The sequence below is a fragment of the Micromys minutus genome (assembly GCF_963924665.1).
Source record: "Micromys minutus genome assembly, chromosome: 1".
Lineage (NCBI taxonomy): Eukaryota > Metazoa > Chordata > Mammalia > Rodentia > Muridae > Micromys > Micromys minutus.
Genome location: NC_137969.1, coordinates 90,853,871 through 90,867,949, shown reverse-complemented (window position 1 = coordinate 90,867,949; position 14,079 = coordinate 90,853,871). Strand labels below are relative to the sequence as shown.

The window sequence follows — 14,079 nt, the reverse complement described above, 5'->3', positions numbered from 1 at the left end:
GTAGTGGGGGATGACTGTAGTGGGGGAAGACTGTAGTGGGGATGAAAATAGTGGAGAAGAACGTAGTGGGGATAACTATAGCAGGGATGACTGTAGTAGAGAGATGACTATACTGGGGGGTGACTGTAGCTGGGAAATGACTGTAGTGAAGGATGACTGTAGTGGGGGATGATTGTAGTGGGAGAAGACTATAGTTGAGGGATGACTGTAGTTGGGGGATCACTATAGTAGGAAAAGATTGTAGTGGAGGATGATTGTAGTGAGGAAAGACCGTAGTTGGAGGAAGACTTTAGTGGGGATGACTGTAGTGGGGGATGACTGTAGTTGGGGGATGACTATAGTAGGGGAAGACTGTAGTGGGGCATGATTGTCGTAGGGGAAGACTGTAGTGGGAGATGATTGTAGTGGGGAAGACTATAGCGGGGATGAAAATAGTGGGGAAGAACATCGTGGGGACAACTATAGAGGGGATGACTGTAGTAGAGAGATGATATAGTTGGGGGGTGACTGTATTTGGGGGATGACTGTAGTTGAGGGATGACTAGTTGGGAGATGACTGTAGTTGGGGGATGACTATACAAGGGGAAGACTAGTGGGGGAATGATTGTAGTGGGAGAAGGCTATAGTTGGGGGATGATTATAGTGGGGGAAGACTGTAGTTGGGGAATGACTGTAGTGGTGGAAGACTGTAGTTGGGGATGACTGTAGTTGGGGGATGACTGTAGTGGAGGATGACTGTAGTAGGGGATGACTGTAGTTGGGAGATGGCTGTAGTAGGGGAAGACTAGTGGGGGAATGATTGTAGTGGGAGAAGGCTATAGTTGGGGGATGATTGTAGTTGGGGGATGATTATAGTGGGGGAAGACTGTAGTTGGAGGATGACTGTAGTGGTGGAAGACTGTAGTTGGGGATGACTGTAGTTGGGGGATGACTGTAGTGGAGGATGACTGTAGTAGGGGATGACTATAGTTGGGGATGACTGTAGTTGGGAGATGACTGTAGTTGGGGGATGACTGTAGTGGGGAATTACTGTAGTGGGGGAAGACCATAGTTGGGGATGACTGTAGTGGGGAAAGCTATAGTGGAGAATGACCATAGTGGGTGGATGACTATTTAAAGTAAACTTCATGGGGCAGGAAGGTAATTCAAGCGATGTACAAGTACATTTCCAACTATTCTTATAAAGCAGCATCCAGAACAGGCAAACACCTGTCAGCAACATTCCCATAACCCCAAAGAGGCAATTATCTAGAACTTCATCAATTACAATGCAAAAACTTTTTTTTTTTGAGACAGGGTTTCTCTATGTATCCCTTGCTGACCTAGGATTAGCTCTGTAGACCAGGCTGGCCTCAATCTTAAGAGATTAAAGGCATGTACCACCATGCCCAGCTCAAAACCAAGTTTAAAGGTAAAACCAGTAACCATGTAATGGGCATCAGTTTCACAAAGAGTAGCATAAGTCTCCCAATTGTCACTAGTAAAATGAAAAGTTAGCCTTGTAGCCACCAATAAAATAACTGGTAATAAATGTCCAGAAGTACGCCAAAGGACTAAGTTGATCAGATGGCCCAAGTCTTACTTAGAAATTAAACAAAAACTAGAAAAAACACATCTTTTCATTTGAGTAAAGAGATTAAATCCCAGAACAATATATAGATAATTACAGGATAATCTGAATCAAATATTTGAGTATTTTCAGTTAAAACAGAGTATCTTCCATCAAAATCCCTCAATGAAAAACACTGGCAATCAGTTAACAAAAGGCAGTTACCTTTAGTCTTAAATTTTAATAATAAAATAAAAATAGGAAGTTCATCAGTACTTAATATTTACATTCTCTTTTACTATCTGTGTGAATTTAGAAAGCTAACTTTATTTTGGTTAGTGTTCTCTCCAAAGCTAAAACAAATAAACAAATAGCAACAAGCCCACTAAAGCATTAATTTCTGATCTAGAAATACAGCACGAGTTCCTAAGTTCCTTTGACAGGTCTTCAAACAGGATTTAAAAAAAAGCTGTACGCATAATGTAAAGGCAATTACAGTCAGTATTTTTAGCTCACCGATTTGGACTTTATATATAGTCAGAAGTGGAATTTTCCACTTAAGAGTCATGTCAGTGCTAAGAACCGTTTGCTTCATATTCTGGCCTCTGCATTAACAAAGCTTGATAAGAGTCCTATTCAACCCCTTATAGGCTGAATTATAACTAAGATGGTATAATCTACAAACATGATGTCCTAAACAGGATTTCTCAGAAGCTGGAGCTAGCTTAGCCCCTTAACCACTGCCTACATGTGTCTGCCCCCTTACAATTCACAGCGACTACTTGCTCACACATTATGATCTGTGTGAACTTGAGTTTACATTGTTGGTTATTTTTAAGATTTTAGTTTTAGTTACACATATGTGGCGTCTAAATGTAGGTGCTAGAGGTAGACTCGCGGAGCTGAGCTATATACAGGCAGAGATCTGCAGGTTACCAGACTCCAGTAGTTCAATACAAGAACAGCATGCTTGAGCATACATCGAGTTCTAAGTTTAAGGTCTTCAGTATCCAAAAAGGTATCCAAGAGCTACAATACCTACAGATTTCTCAAACTCCTATAATCAATGGCTATGTCCACGAAATAGATAATCTTTCAAATGAACTTCTTTGAGACCGAATCTCATGATGTTACCCTGACTGATGTAGAATTCACTATGTAGGCCAGGCTGACCTATGTTTTGCAGATCGCCTACCTCTGTCCCTGAAGTGCTGGGGTCAAAGGTACCTGCTGCCTCTGCCTGGCCCCAGGGGGATGTTTCCACAAACATTCTATGGGGCATCTTAGTTACTGTATATACACCTCAGATCTGGGAACTTACATTAATCTGAGGAACAAAAATCTAGAGGCTTACCATTTTTACTATATCAGAATACGCTGATTCAACAATTACGCCGCGATTAGTTGAAACATACTCAACCAGTTCATTCAGCGTTGCCCTCTTAATCTCTTTGCTCTTCAAGTCTGAAACAGAGTCCATGAAATCGAACAGTACACAGCACTGCTGCAGCTTCTGGCAGAAAAGCTCTTGCTGTTCATTTGAAGTGGCATCTATAAGCAGAAAGAGAAAAACTCCGAATGAACCAACTTGAATGTTACTGTGTATGTTTTAATATAATTCTGCAAAAGCTATTGGCATGTGTGCAGTCCCCTAAGTGATTGTGTAGTAAGTCCAGGCATCCTTTCACACAGGGGTTTCTATGGCTGCCCTTACTGTCTACAACCAATCACCAGATACTGCTGTTTCCAACATACCTTTCTAGCAATCACCTCAATTATTTTAGATGCTCATCATCCCTTCTCTAGATTTTCAGTCACAACAGGCTAATCATTCATTCATAACTCATTATTCATTTTTGATTTATTATGTAAACTACTTAAAAAGTTAAGACTTTCCTAAAATAACACTATCATACTCAATAATTTAGAAAATGAAGCCTCTGTATTGTATCAAAGTACAGCTGCCTACGCCAAAAGTCACCTTTCAACACAACCAAGCATGCCTCTCCATCCTGGTGAAACCAGAGCCCTGGGGGCTCCTGAAGATCACAGGCTATCCCTAAGCTCAGAATGCCCATGTCCCCACTTAACTTGGGGACTCTACTCACTGGTTTTGTTTAGGCCCAAGTCCTTAATCAGGGGTTTTCCTAGTAGATGAAATTAAACTGGTTGGTTAATCCACCTTTACCTGAAGCATTTTAGGTGTTGTATCTCCGCTGCAGTATTTCTTGTATTGTATGGTAATTATATCTTGTATTTTTAATACTACCAATCTAGGAGGTCTCCCAAAGCATGAACCAAGTATTATGTCATTATGCTGATTGCTTCCTTCTTCCCTCTAATGCCTCACATAGAGCCTGGCACACAAAAGATACTTAATAAATATTTGCCTTTTGATTGTTACAAAGACAAGGTTTACACTGATCCTAACAAATGTATCACACCTTTTTTGTTCTTAGCATAAAAGTACTGAGGTTACATTTCTGAGATCACATATCTAAAACCTGATACTTAAGTTCATATATATATATATATAAAGTTATTTCTCTGTTCTTATTTTACATAAAGATACAAAAAGGATCTTCAAAAAGATTAAATTCTTACCACAGGTGTCTGAAAATGGGTGTCTGTACATGTGCGTGAATGTACATGTAGAGGATATTATGTCTCCATGTATGTGTGTGTGTGCACACATGTGTGTAAGGATACATGCTGTGGATTTTGAGTTTCCATGAGTGGGTGTGTATACACATGTGGGACTGAGCCTGGATTTGCCAAGTTGTTCAGCTGTCTGGCCAGCAAACTCCAGGGACCTTCTGCTTCTACATCTCTTCAACATTGGAACTATAGGTGCCTAGCTTCTGTGTAAGTACTGGAGGTTCAACTCAGGGCCTTTTTCTTAAATCTTTTGGAGTTTTCTGTTAAATTGTTAATTTCAATTAATAAATTTCCTAACACTGGTATAAAGTTTCAAAGTTTAAAAATCTAGGAGATAGAACATTTTTGCTTTTTATAAACTCTTTAATGATGCTAAGTTTTCCAGAGTACGTATGAATTACACAGCTAAGAAGATGATAATGACTATCTTACTTTAAGAACCCTTTGTTAACTCATAGAGAAAATCCTCACGGTTTTTGTAGTTACTCATTTATTAAAAAACAAAACAAAACAAAAAAAAACCTGTATCCTTCAAATACAGCTTTATCTTTACTCAAGCTGGTGGTATAGCTGTATCACATCTCAATCTTTTGTGTATGTGTTACTGTATCACATCTCAATCTTTTGTGTATGTGTTACTGTATCACATCTCAATTTTTTGTGTATGTGTTACTGTATCACATCTTAATCTTTTGTGTATATATTACTGGGGACTAAACACAGGATTCAAGCTTTATCTTTACTCAAGTAGATGATACATCTGTATCCATCTTAATCTTCTGTGTATGCTACTGGAGGGAACTGATCACAAGGATTCACACATGCTAAACCAGTGCTCTACCTCAGAGCCCTGCCCCAACCCCTGTGCTGCATCTTTACTATTACTATAATTGGATTCCATTATAATGATGATTTGAGGATAATAGGTACCATCTTTAGAAGCTGACTCAGTCCTAACAGAGTCTTAAGATATTTTTGAGCATTTTCCTCTCTGATGCTGAAATGAACAAATTCACACTTTACCCACTTGCTCATGTGATCACCATCCATGGGCAAGTCCTGCTCTCTCTCTGCCCTCCTTCCCACATCCACATGTGACACCAGTTTTCTTCTCATCTGTAAGGCCATGTCGCTCACTCAAAGCCTTAGCTAGTAGTGGCTTACTGTTAATCCCTGGAGGCAGAGGTAGGAGTTTCAAGACTTAAAGGCTAGTCTCTATCCATTATAATGCTATTTATCTATTTCCAGCAGTGTTCTGGTTTGAAAACACAATGGTTCCCACAAGCCCCTGAGGTGAACCCTTGGTTCCCAGCTGGTTGGTGGCACTTTTGTGTAATGGAAACTTCAGGAGGACCTAACTGGAGGAAATAGGTCAAGGGGCATGTGTGGGCTGATGTTAAGGTGATGATACATGATTGGACAGTGAAGAGGCAGACAGGGAAAAGGCTAGGAAAATGGAAGAGAAAGGAGGAGGAGATTCCAGGAGGAACAGCGTATCTCTAGCTTGATGAGGTTATTATTATTTCTAAGGATTTCTATGGGTCTTTTTTTATCTCATATAGAAGTGTAGTTTATATCTTTGCCACTGGTTGTAAGTTTATTGTGTAGAGGGTTTGTGGATTGAGAATTTAATATATAACCCTGTTTGATAAGCGACCGAGCCTTGGAGTCATGTTTGTGCTGGGCGATGGAGGAAAGGAAGACGTTTCCACCCGGGACAGAAGCAACAGGGCGGGCCGAGTGAATTGCCTGGGAAGTGAACCATGTCAGAGTTCTTAGAGGTGGCCTGGAGCACTAAGTGGTATGGGACTCTGTGTGTGTGTGCTCAGCTCTGCATCTGTGGAGTGAGACCGCGGGGGCCGATAAAAGGTTAAGCTATCTATTTAATATTTACTCAACAGGCATGCCCTGAAAATTATAACAGGTTCCTGTCTGCCATGAGGTGGAGAAACTCCTCCACCACATACTCCTGTTCTACCCAAGAGCATGCAGCTAAAAATAAATCCTTCTTCCTGTATTTGTATCAGTATTTTTGTCAGAGCAATGGGGAAACTAACACATTGACGGATATTAACTTCTTCAAAACATATAAATGAACCCTAAGTATATAATGAAGAGTATTTAAAATAGCAGGTACTTTGGGTTGAGTCTCAGCTGTTCCCACAGGCTGATGTGGTACCTCTGCTGTATGGGGCTGAAATGGTAGGGATAGGTGACTAGGAGTGGGCTTGTGGAAGCTATACTACTTCTGGCTCCAACCTTTATCACCACTTCCTGCCTGTCCTGATGCAAGTAAGCATCTGGAGCCACATGTTCCCATTATACAGCCTTCCAGGCTGGGACAGACTACAAGTCTCTGAAACCATGGGCTACAACAAACATTTTCTCCCTTAATTTTTTTTCTTTTTGACAGTGATGAGGAAAGTTCAGTAATACACTAGTGAATTCCACTTAAATGATACAACAAAGCCAATCCCACATAACCCTGCAGTAGTATGCTGATCTCCCTCACATATTTACCAAACAGCAATTTGGAACTATTGTATGTACAGCACAGTCAACAATTTCAACACCTTAGGGTTTTTATATTGCCTGGGGAAGATGACCAGTAATACCAGTATTATGCTTGTGTTCAGTGACATCCTCAAAGCTAAGGCTACTTTAAAGGACTCTCCTGGAAACCATTACTAAATAACCAATAAGGAAGCGCGGCACGAATATTATGAACAGGACAAGAGAAACTGCACAATCAAGAAGCGATCTACAAAAGAAACACATGTGCTGTGCCTTTGCGAAATACATAATTAATTTAAACTTGGCAGGAATATGAGTTTTTAAAATGCATGTAACTTTTCCATCTTATTATGATTGAAATTTGATTTCACTAAAGACTTTACCACTGTTAAAAATAAAAATCCCTGTGACAAGCAGGCAGAACTAAGACAGTTCTGGGGAAATGAGGCACTTCCTCTTTGGAGATCTATCACACACCTTTAAAAACTCTCCCAAAGTCCTTTTAGGTGTTTCCTAAACTCTCCAGCCCCCCCTCCCATTTAAGACATACCTGGCTCACACTTCAAAAATCACTGCTCTAGAGTCTGTTTTTCAAAGTATGGATTGAAACCAACTGGACAGTAGTATCATTCAGATGGGTCACCACTGGAGTTAGGCAAACACAGAAATCAGAGGGCAGCACAGGTGACAGTATTGCTTCACTGTGCTATATGTGGGTCTTCAGTGGTAAAGCACGATGAACTTCATACTATAGTCTGTAGTTTAAAAGTCTGAAAGATGCCATGTGATGGTTTGTATATGCTCGGCCCAGGGAGCGACACTATTAGAAGGTTGGAGTAGATGTGTGACTGCGAGTGTGGGCTCTAAGACCCTCATCCTAACTGCCTGGAAGTCAGTATTCTGCTAGCAGCCTTCAGACGAAGATGTAGAACTCTCAGCTCCTCCTGCACCATACTGCCTGGATGCTGCCATGTTCCCACCTTGATGATAATGGACTGAACCTCTGAACCAACCCCAATTAAATGGTGTCCTTAGAAGGGTTGCCTTGATCGTGGTGTCTGTTTACAGAAGTAAAACCCTAACAAAGACATACCATTCCACAATATGTAAAATGCTACAATATCAGGGGCTGGGGAACAGAAGAGCACCTCCCCCCAAAATAAAAATACTAGTTTGCCTCAAATAAAAATACTAAAGATCCCAAAATAGGCAAGCCTAAGAGGATAAATAAATTGGTAATGATACTGAGATTCAAACCACCTGAAATGCAAAGAGAATGATGCTATCAGTAGAGCATTTGATGTTTCTTTAAACTTGTGGGGCTCAACCCCTTTGACAGTCAAATGACCCTTTAGCAGAGGTCACCTAAGAACATAGGAAAACAGATAGTGTTTCAGAACAGTAGCAAAATTACAGTTATGAAGTAGCAACAAAATAATGTTATGGTTGGGAGTCACCACAACGTGAGGAACTGTTATCAAAAGAGCACGAGGAAGGCTAAGAGTCACTGCCCTAGACAAGTAAGAAACCAAGAATGGCCCAGGCAGTGCCCTCTGCTACTTGACACATGTATCTGACATGTATCCATTTACCCCCCCCCCCATTTACCCCACCTTTAAGACATCTTTCCCTTTCATGCTGTCTTCTAGTTTCATGACCTTTTCTCTTCCCTGGCCCCCAAACCTGGGCTCTGCATGAGTAAAACAAGTGGTCTTTCTGGCACTGGCTATGTCTCTTCATAACCTCTGGTCTCTCTCTCTCTTCTGTATATGTCCCGGCTTCACTTTCCCTTCCTAGCTATATGATGACAAGTCAGTTTTAACTGAGTCAATTAAATCCATTAAATCCCAAGTAACTGGACACGCCCATGAGGGACTTCTCTTGATTGGTTCATCTGAAGTCAAAAGACTGTCCTAAATCTGGGCCACAGCTTCCGGTTACATACTACAAACAAGTACATGGAAGGAAGTTTTTGCTTTTTGCCTGCTTTCCCTCACTTTAGCTAGCAAGTTCATCTATCCTGTTGCTGAGGCATTACATACATATGTACGTATGTACATACATACATACATACATACATACATACATACAAACTAACAAAACAAAACAACTTACTTCTTTAGGACTCCAATACTGACTGAAAGTCAGCCCTACGGATTCAACTACCACATCCTTGGTCTTTCCTTCAGGAAAGAACCATTGTTGGACTAGCTGGACCACAGCCTGAAAGTCATTCTGATAAATTCCCTTTTAATACATTTACTTTATTCTATCGGTTCTGTTCCCCTAAAGAACCCTAACACACGGTGAATAAAATGCCACTGTGTACATGTGCTCTGCTCTTTGTTTGATAGATATTGTCTTAGTCAGGGTTTCTATTCCTGCACAACCATCATGACCAAGAAGACAGTTGGGGAGGAAAGGGTTTATTCAGCTTACACTTCCACATTGCTGTTCATCACTAGAGGAAGTCAAGACTGGAACTCAAGCAGGTCAGGAAGCAGGAGCTGATGCAGAGGCCATGGAGGGATGTTACTTACTGGCTTGCTTCCCCTGGCTTGCTCAGCCTGCTTTCTTATAGAACCCAGGTCTACCAGCCTAGGGATGGCACCACCCACAATGGGCTGGACCCTCCCCCCTTGATCACTAGTTGAGAAAATGCCTTACTCATGCTGATCTCATGGAGGCATTTCCTCAACTGAGGCTCCTTTCTCTGTGATAACTCCAGCTGTGTCAAGGTTAACACAAAACCAGCCAGTACAGACTTCTAGGCAGGTTTCACTTTTTGGCTATTGTGAATAGTGCAACAGCAATAAACAAAAGTGTGTAAGTCATCTCTGTAATATGCTGAGTGACAAGTCCTTTGGGTATATGCCAAGAGTGGATTAGCTGGGTTATAGGCAGCTCTACTTTTAGTTATTTGAGGAACTTCCACACTGATTTCCACAGTGGCTGCACAAGTGTGCCTTCCCCACTTTCCCAAAGCCTCACTAGGATTTGCTGTTATAGGTTTTCTAGCCATCCTGGCAGGAGTGAGATAGGCTCTCAAAACAGTTTTAATTTACATTTTCCTAATGGTTGAGGATATTGAGCACTTTTAAAGTACTATTGCCATTTTATTTGAGAACTATTTGGCCATTAGTCCATTTATTAATTGGATGACTTCTGTGTGTTTAATATCTGCAGCTCTCTTTACATACATGCACAAATCTCCAGTCTGATGAGTAGATGGCCATGATTTATTTCTCCTTGTTCAGTAAGCTGTCTTTGCAATTGTTTCCTTTGTTGTACACAAGCTTAATTTTGTGTAATTCCAATTATGCCAATTCCCAGAATTACTCCCTGGGCTGTTGGAATCCTTCCTAGCATGCCCTTGCCTATGATCTGTCAGGAAGTACCTTACTTCCAGCAGTATCAAAGTCAAGTCTTACTAACTGGAGGCCTCAGATCCATCCCAAGTTGATTACAGTGCAAGGTGGTAGATATGGACCAGGTCCCATTCTTCTATATGTGGAACCCAGGTTTTCTGGCCCTGTTGCTAAGAAGGCAGTCTTTTCTTCAATCTATTCTTTATATCTTTGTCAAGAACCAAAGTTAGTCATGTTTTATATTAGAACATGGGCAAAAAGCCAAGAAATAATTGCCAGTCCAAAAAACCAAAACAAACAAAGATAGGCTCATATCCCTGGCATAAACCTTACACGGTCAATATACATTACCTCTACCCCTATACTTTAGAATTCAATCTGCTAACATTTTACTAAATATTTTTCAGTTCATGTTCGTAAGAGTCATTGCTCTGCAATTTTATTTTCTAGTAATGTTCTTTCTTAATTCAGACTCAATCAAATAGGCACTACTGAAATTTTAGTTTCTTCTGGTGTCAGTTTTAGAAAGCTGGTTACTTCAGGGCATTTTCCCATATCCTCTAGAATTTCAAATGTAGATGTATAACTTTGTACCCAGAAGCTATGATATCCTAGATGGAATGTACTAATTATTACTATAAAACAAGTTAAAATTGTAGTCAAGTCAAAGACTAGCTTCCAAGAAGACACGGTAAGAATTCTTCAGATCTACCTGCTTTCCCAAAGTTCAGTTTAAAATAACTGTTTAGCTAACTATGGTGGTCCATGCCTGTAATTCCAGCATTTGAGAGGCAGAGCAGGAATATCACCAAAAGTTCAAGGCCTACATATAGTCTATATAGAGATCCACAATAGGAAGGACTACACAGAAAAATTCCTTTTCTAAATAAACAAAGTTTTAACATAAATAATAAAGCATCATTTAAACTCTATAAGTAGACCCAAGGGCAAACAGCCAGTGAGGAAACACCTATCTAGGAATATCTATGAAAACTCGGGCACTAATAGCCCAGTGGAAAAGCACTCGCCTAATAAGAACAAGGCTTTGGGTTTGAGCCCTAGGCCACAAATAGTTTATGAAAATTTAGTAAGTGGAATCTAAACGAAGACAGCTCCTTTCCCCTCTGCCCAAACAGGCAGGAATTCTATTCAAAGAACCAGAGGCTCTCCCTGCTTGAATCTTCCTGACAGCTTTCCTCGGACACCAATAGACAGTGGTACTTCTGTTCTGATGGAGCAACTCAATTGTAGCAAGAGTAGCAGAGAGGTGAGGTCCCTCTTACTCCACTCACACCAGAGTCTGTACTTTTGGGCAGTACCACTAAGAATATGGCCCCAGACACCCCACAACTGGCATTGTATGCAAGCTAAGAAGACCTTAGGCTACTACCTACAAATTACCCTTACACAAACCTCGCTCTTCTTTTCCCCAAAAACCTTTAGTTTACAAGTGCTCTCAGATAGCAGGGCTATGATGGAAGGGAATGATAGAGATTTCTAGAGTCACCACAGATGCCACAGGCCAACTTATTGTCGGAAGAGTTCTGTGAAAGGGAACAGCTTGGAGGAGTCTTTTGGTATGAGAGCCATGTCCCCACCCTTTCCTACTTCCATCTCTATCCCTGTTTGGAAAAGTACAGCCCAGAGGTTAACAAGAAGGGAGAAAGGCACAGAATAACTTAATTGCTTGTGAGAGTTCACACTAGATCTAACTATGGTTTCCAAGTAGCCATTATTCAAAGGGATCCATGATTAAAGTGTCATGACTATGTCACGTTAAATGGAGATTTAAAAAAAAAAAAAAAAACAATAAAGAGAAGCAATGGAGATCATAGACCCGAGGGGTCTAACAAAGTAAAAAATTTACTGAAGGGACTCATCAGGGTCTGAGAGACATATCAAGAGATATATTCCAATCTTAAAGAACTGGAAGGAGGGCTGGCATTGGTTCAAGTCCAGTACCCACAAGGTGATTTACCACCATGGATTGATTACTCCAGTTTCAGGGGCTCCAATGGTTTTTTAAACCTCTACAGGCTCCAAATACACACAGGATGCAGCATGTAAGACAGATGCAGGAAAAACATTTACATATAAAACAAACAAATCTGATTTATAAAAATAGAAGAAAATGAACAGCGCTTTAGTGCCCAAAAAATACTATCATTACACTAACATATTCACAATGGAAGTACCAGAAGGAGAGATAAAAGGAGCAGAAGAAGAGATTTAAAAAACCTGAAGAAGCGTTGACAACTCTGCAAATACATCGGATGGTTCTAACCTAGTGTAAGCAAGGAGCTTGGCAAACTCCAAGAAGAATCAATTCAGGCCAGCAAGATGGCTCACCCAGTAAGGCCCTTGTTGCCAAGCCAGAGTCCACAGGGTGGAAAGAAAAAACAAGCCTCTGACATTATAACCACCACACGTGTGGTACATAAGCATCCACTCACTGCCTGTACACACATGCAGCAAACAAATGTAAACAGAAAAACCAAAATGGAAGGATAAAATTCAGGAGATCCATAAACTACAGACTCAGTGCAGTCAAAGTCCTTAGAGTGAGACAAGGACAAAAATCTTGAAAAGCCCAAGATAAAAACAATTATTTTTGGTTGGAGAGATGGCTCAGTGATTAAGATCACTGACTGTTTTCCCAGAGGACCTGAGATCAATTCCCAGCAACCACATGGTGGCTCACAACCATGTGTAATGGGATCTGATTCCCTCTTATGGTGTGTCTAAGATCAACAGTGTACTCACATTCATAAAATAAATAAAATGTTTTTAAAAATTATTTACAGGAGCTAAGATTAATGGCTGAATTCTCAACCAAGAAAACAGAGGCCAGAGTACAGAATCACATTCAAATTCTCAAAACACTGGATCAAAAAAAATCTTATACCCAACAAAGCTATTTTCTTTTAAAGATTTATTTATTTATTATATATAAATACACTGTAGCTGTCTTCAGACACACCAGAAGAGGACATCAGATCTCATTTCAGATGGTTGTGAGCCATCATGTGGTTGCTGGGATTTGAACTCAGACCTCTAAAAGAGCAGTTAGAGAGCTCTTAACCTCTGAGCCATCTCTCCAGTCCCAACAAAGCTATTTTTAAAAAGGAAGATATTACCAGATAAAAGCCCAAGTGGGGGAAAGTAAAGCTGACTGATGAGGACACATGTCTGTGGATATATCTGAAACTTACTCAACTATGGAGATGGGTATGTTATATGATGGGAGAATCTTCACCTTTTTTGAGGCAGGGTCTCGTGTATCCCAAGCTGGACTCAGATAAGTCGTGGGGCCAAGGACAACCTTGAACTCCTGATCCTCCTATCTTTAACCTCCAGATACAGAGATCACCAGCAACAATCTGTCTATGCAGCCTGGTTATGTGGACCTGGGTTGTACACACAAGGCTAGCACTCTACTCACTGAGATACGTCAGCCCTTTTCCAGAATGAGGTTGTTTTAAAATGTAGTCTGGTCCTAATACTTTCCTGTCAAATACCTGACACTGCTAACAGACAGTAAACCGTTTAAAGATCACTGTAATAATGTCCTTGGTGAAGTCATATAAATTTCACTCCACCACAACACATAGAACACACACTTAGATCCCCTTCTTTTATCTTTATACAACATTTTAATTTATAATGCTAAATTAGATCCAGTAAAATTTTGTAAGGACTTGTGAAAACTCCAAAATCAACCAAGAAAATAAAGATATAATAAAAATGAACATGGCTCCATAGGATTGGTTTGTAGAACAGTTTGCCAAACTGTTAAAAATTGCTACAGTGAACATGGGTGTGGTGCACACCTTTAGTCCCAGGACTTGGGAGGTAGCAGGTGGATCTCAGTGTTCAAGGCCAGCCTGATCTATAGGGTGAGTTCCAGGACGGCCAGCGCAAATAGTAAGACCCCGTCTCATAAAACCAAAACCAAATAAAATAAAACAAAATGCTGGCGTGGTACGATTT

At 40.5% G+C, this 14,079-nt stretch overlaps 1 protein-coding gene across 1 annotated transcript in view; it reads right to left on the bottom strand.

The window, feature by feature from the left end:
* Window positions 1-14,079, bottom strand: part of PPP2R5A (protein phosphatase 2 regulatory subunit B'alpha) — a 43,234-nt gene that overhangs the window by 14,384 nt on the left and 14,771 nt on the right. Inside the window, exon 2 of the mRNA XM_080927559.1 lies at window positions 2,904-3,100. Coding sequence (XP_080783685.1) covers window positions 2,904-3,100 — 197 coding nt within the window. The remainder of the gene's footprint in view (window positions 1-2,903; window positions 3,101-14,079) is intronic.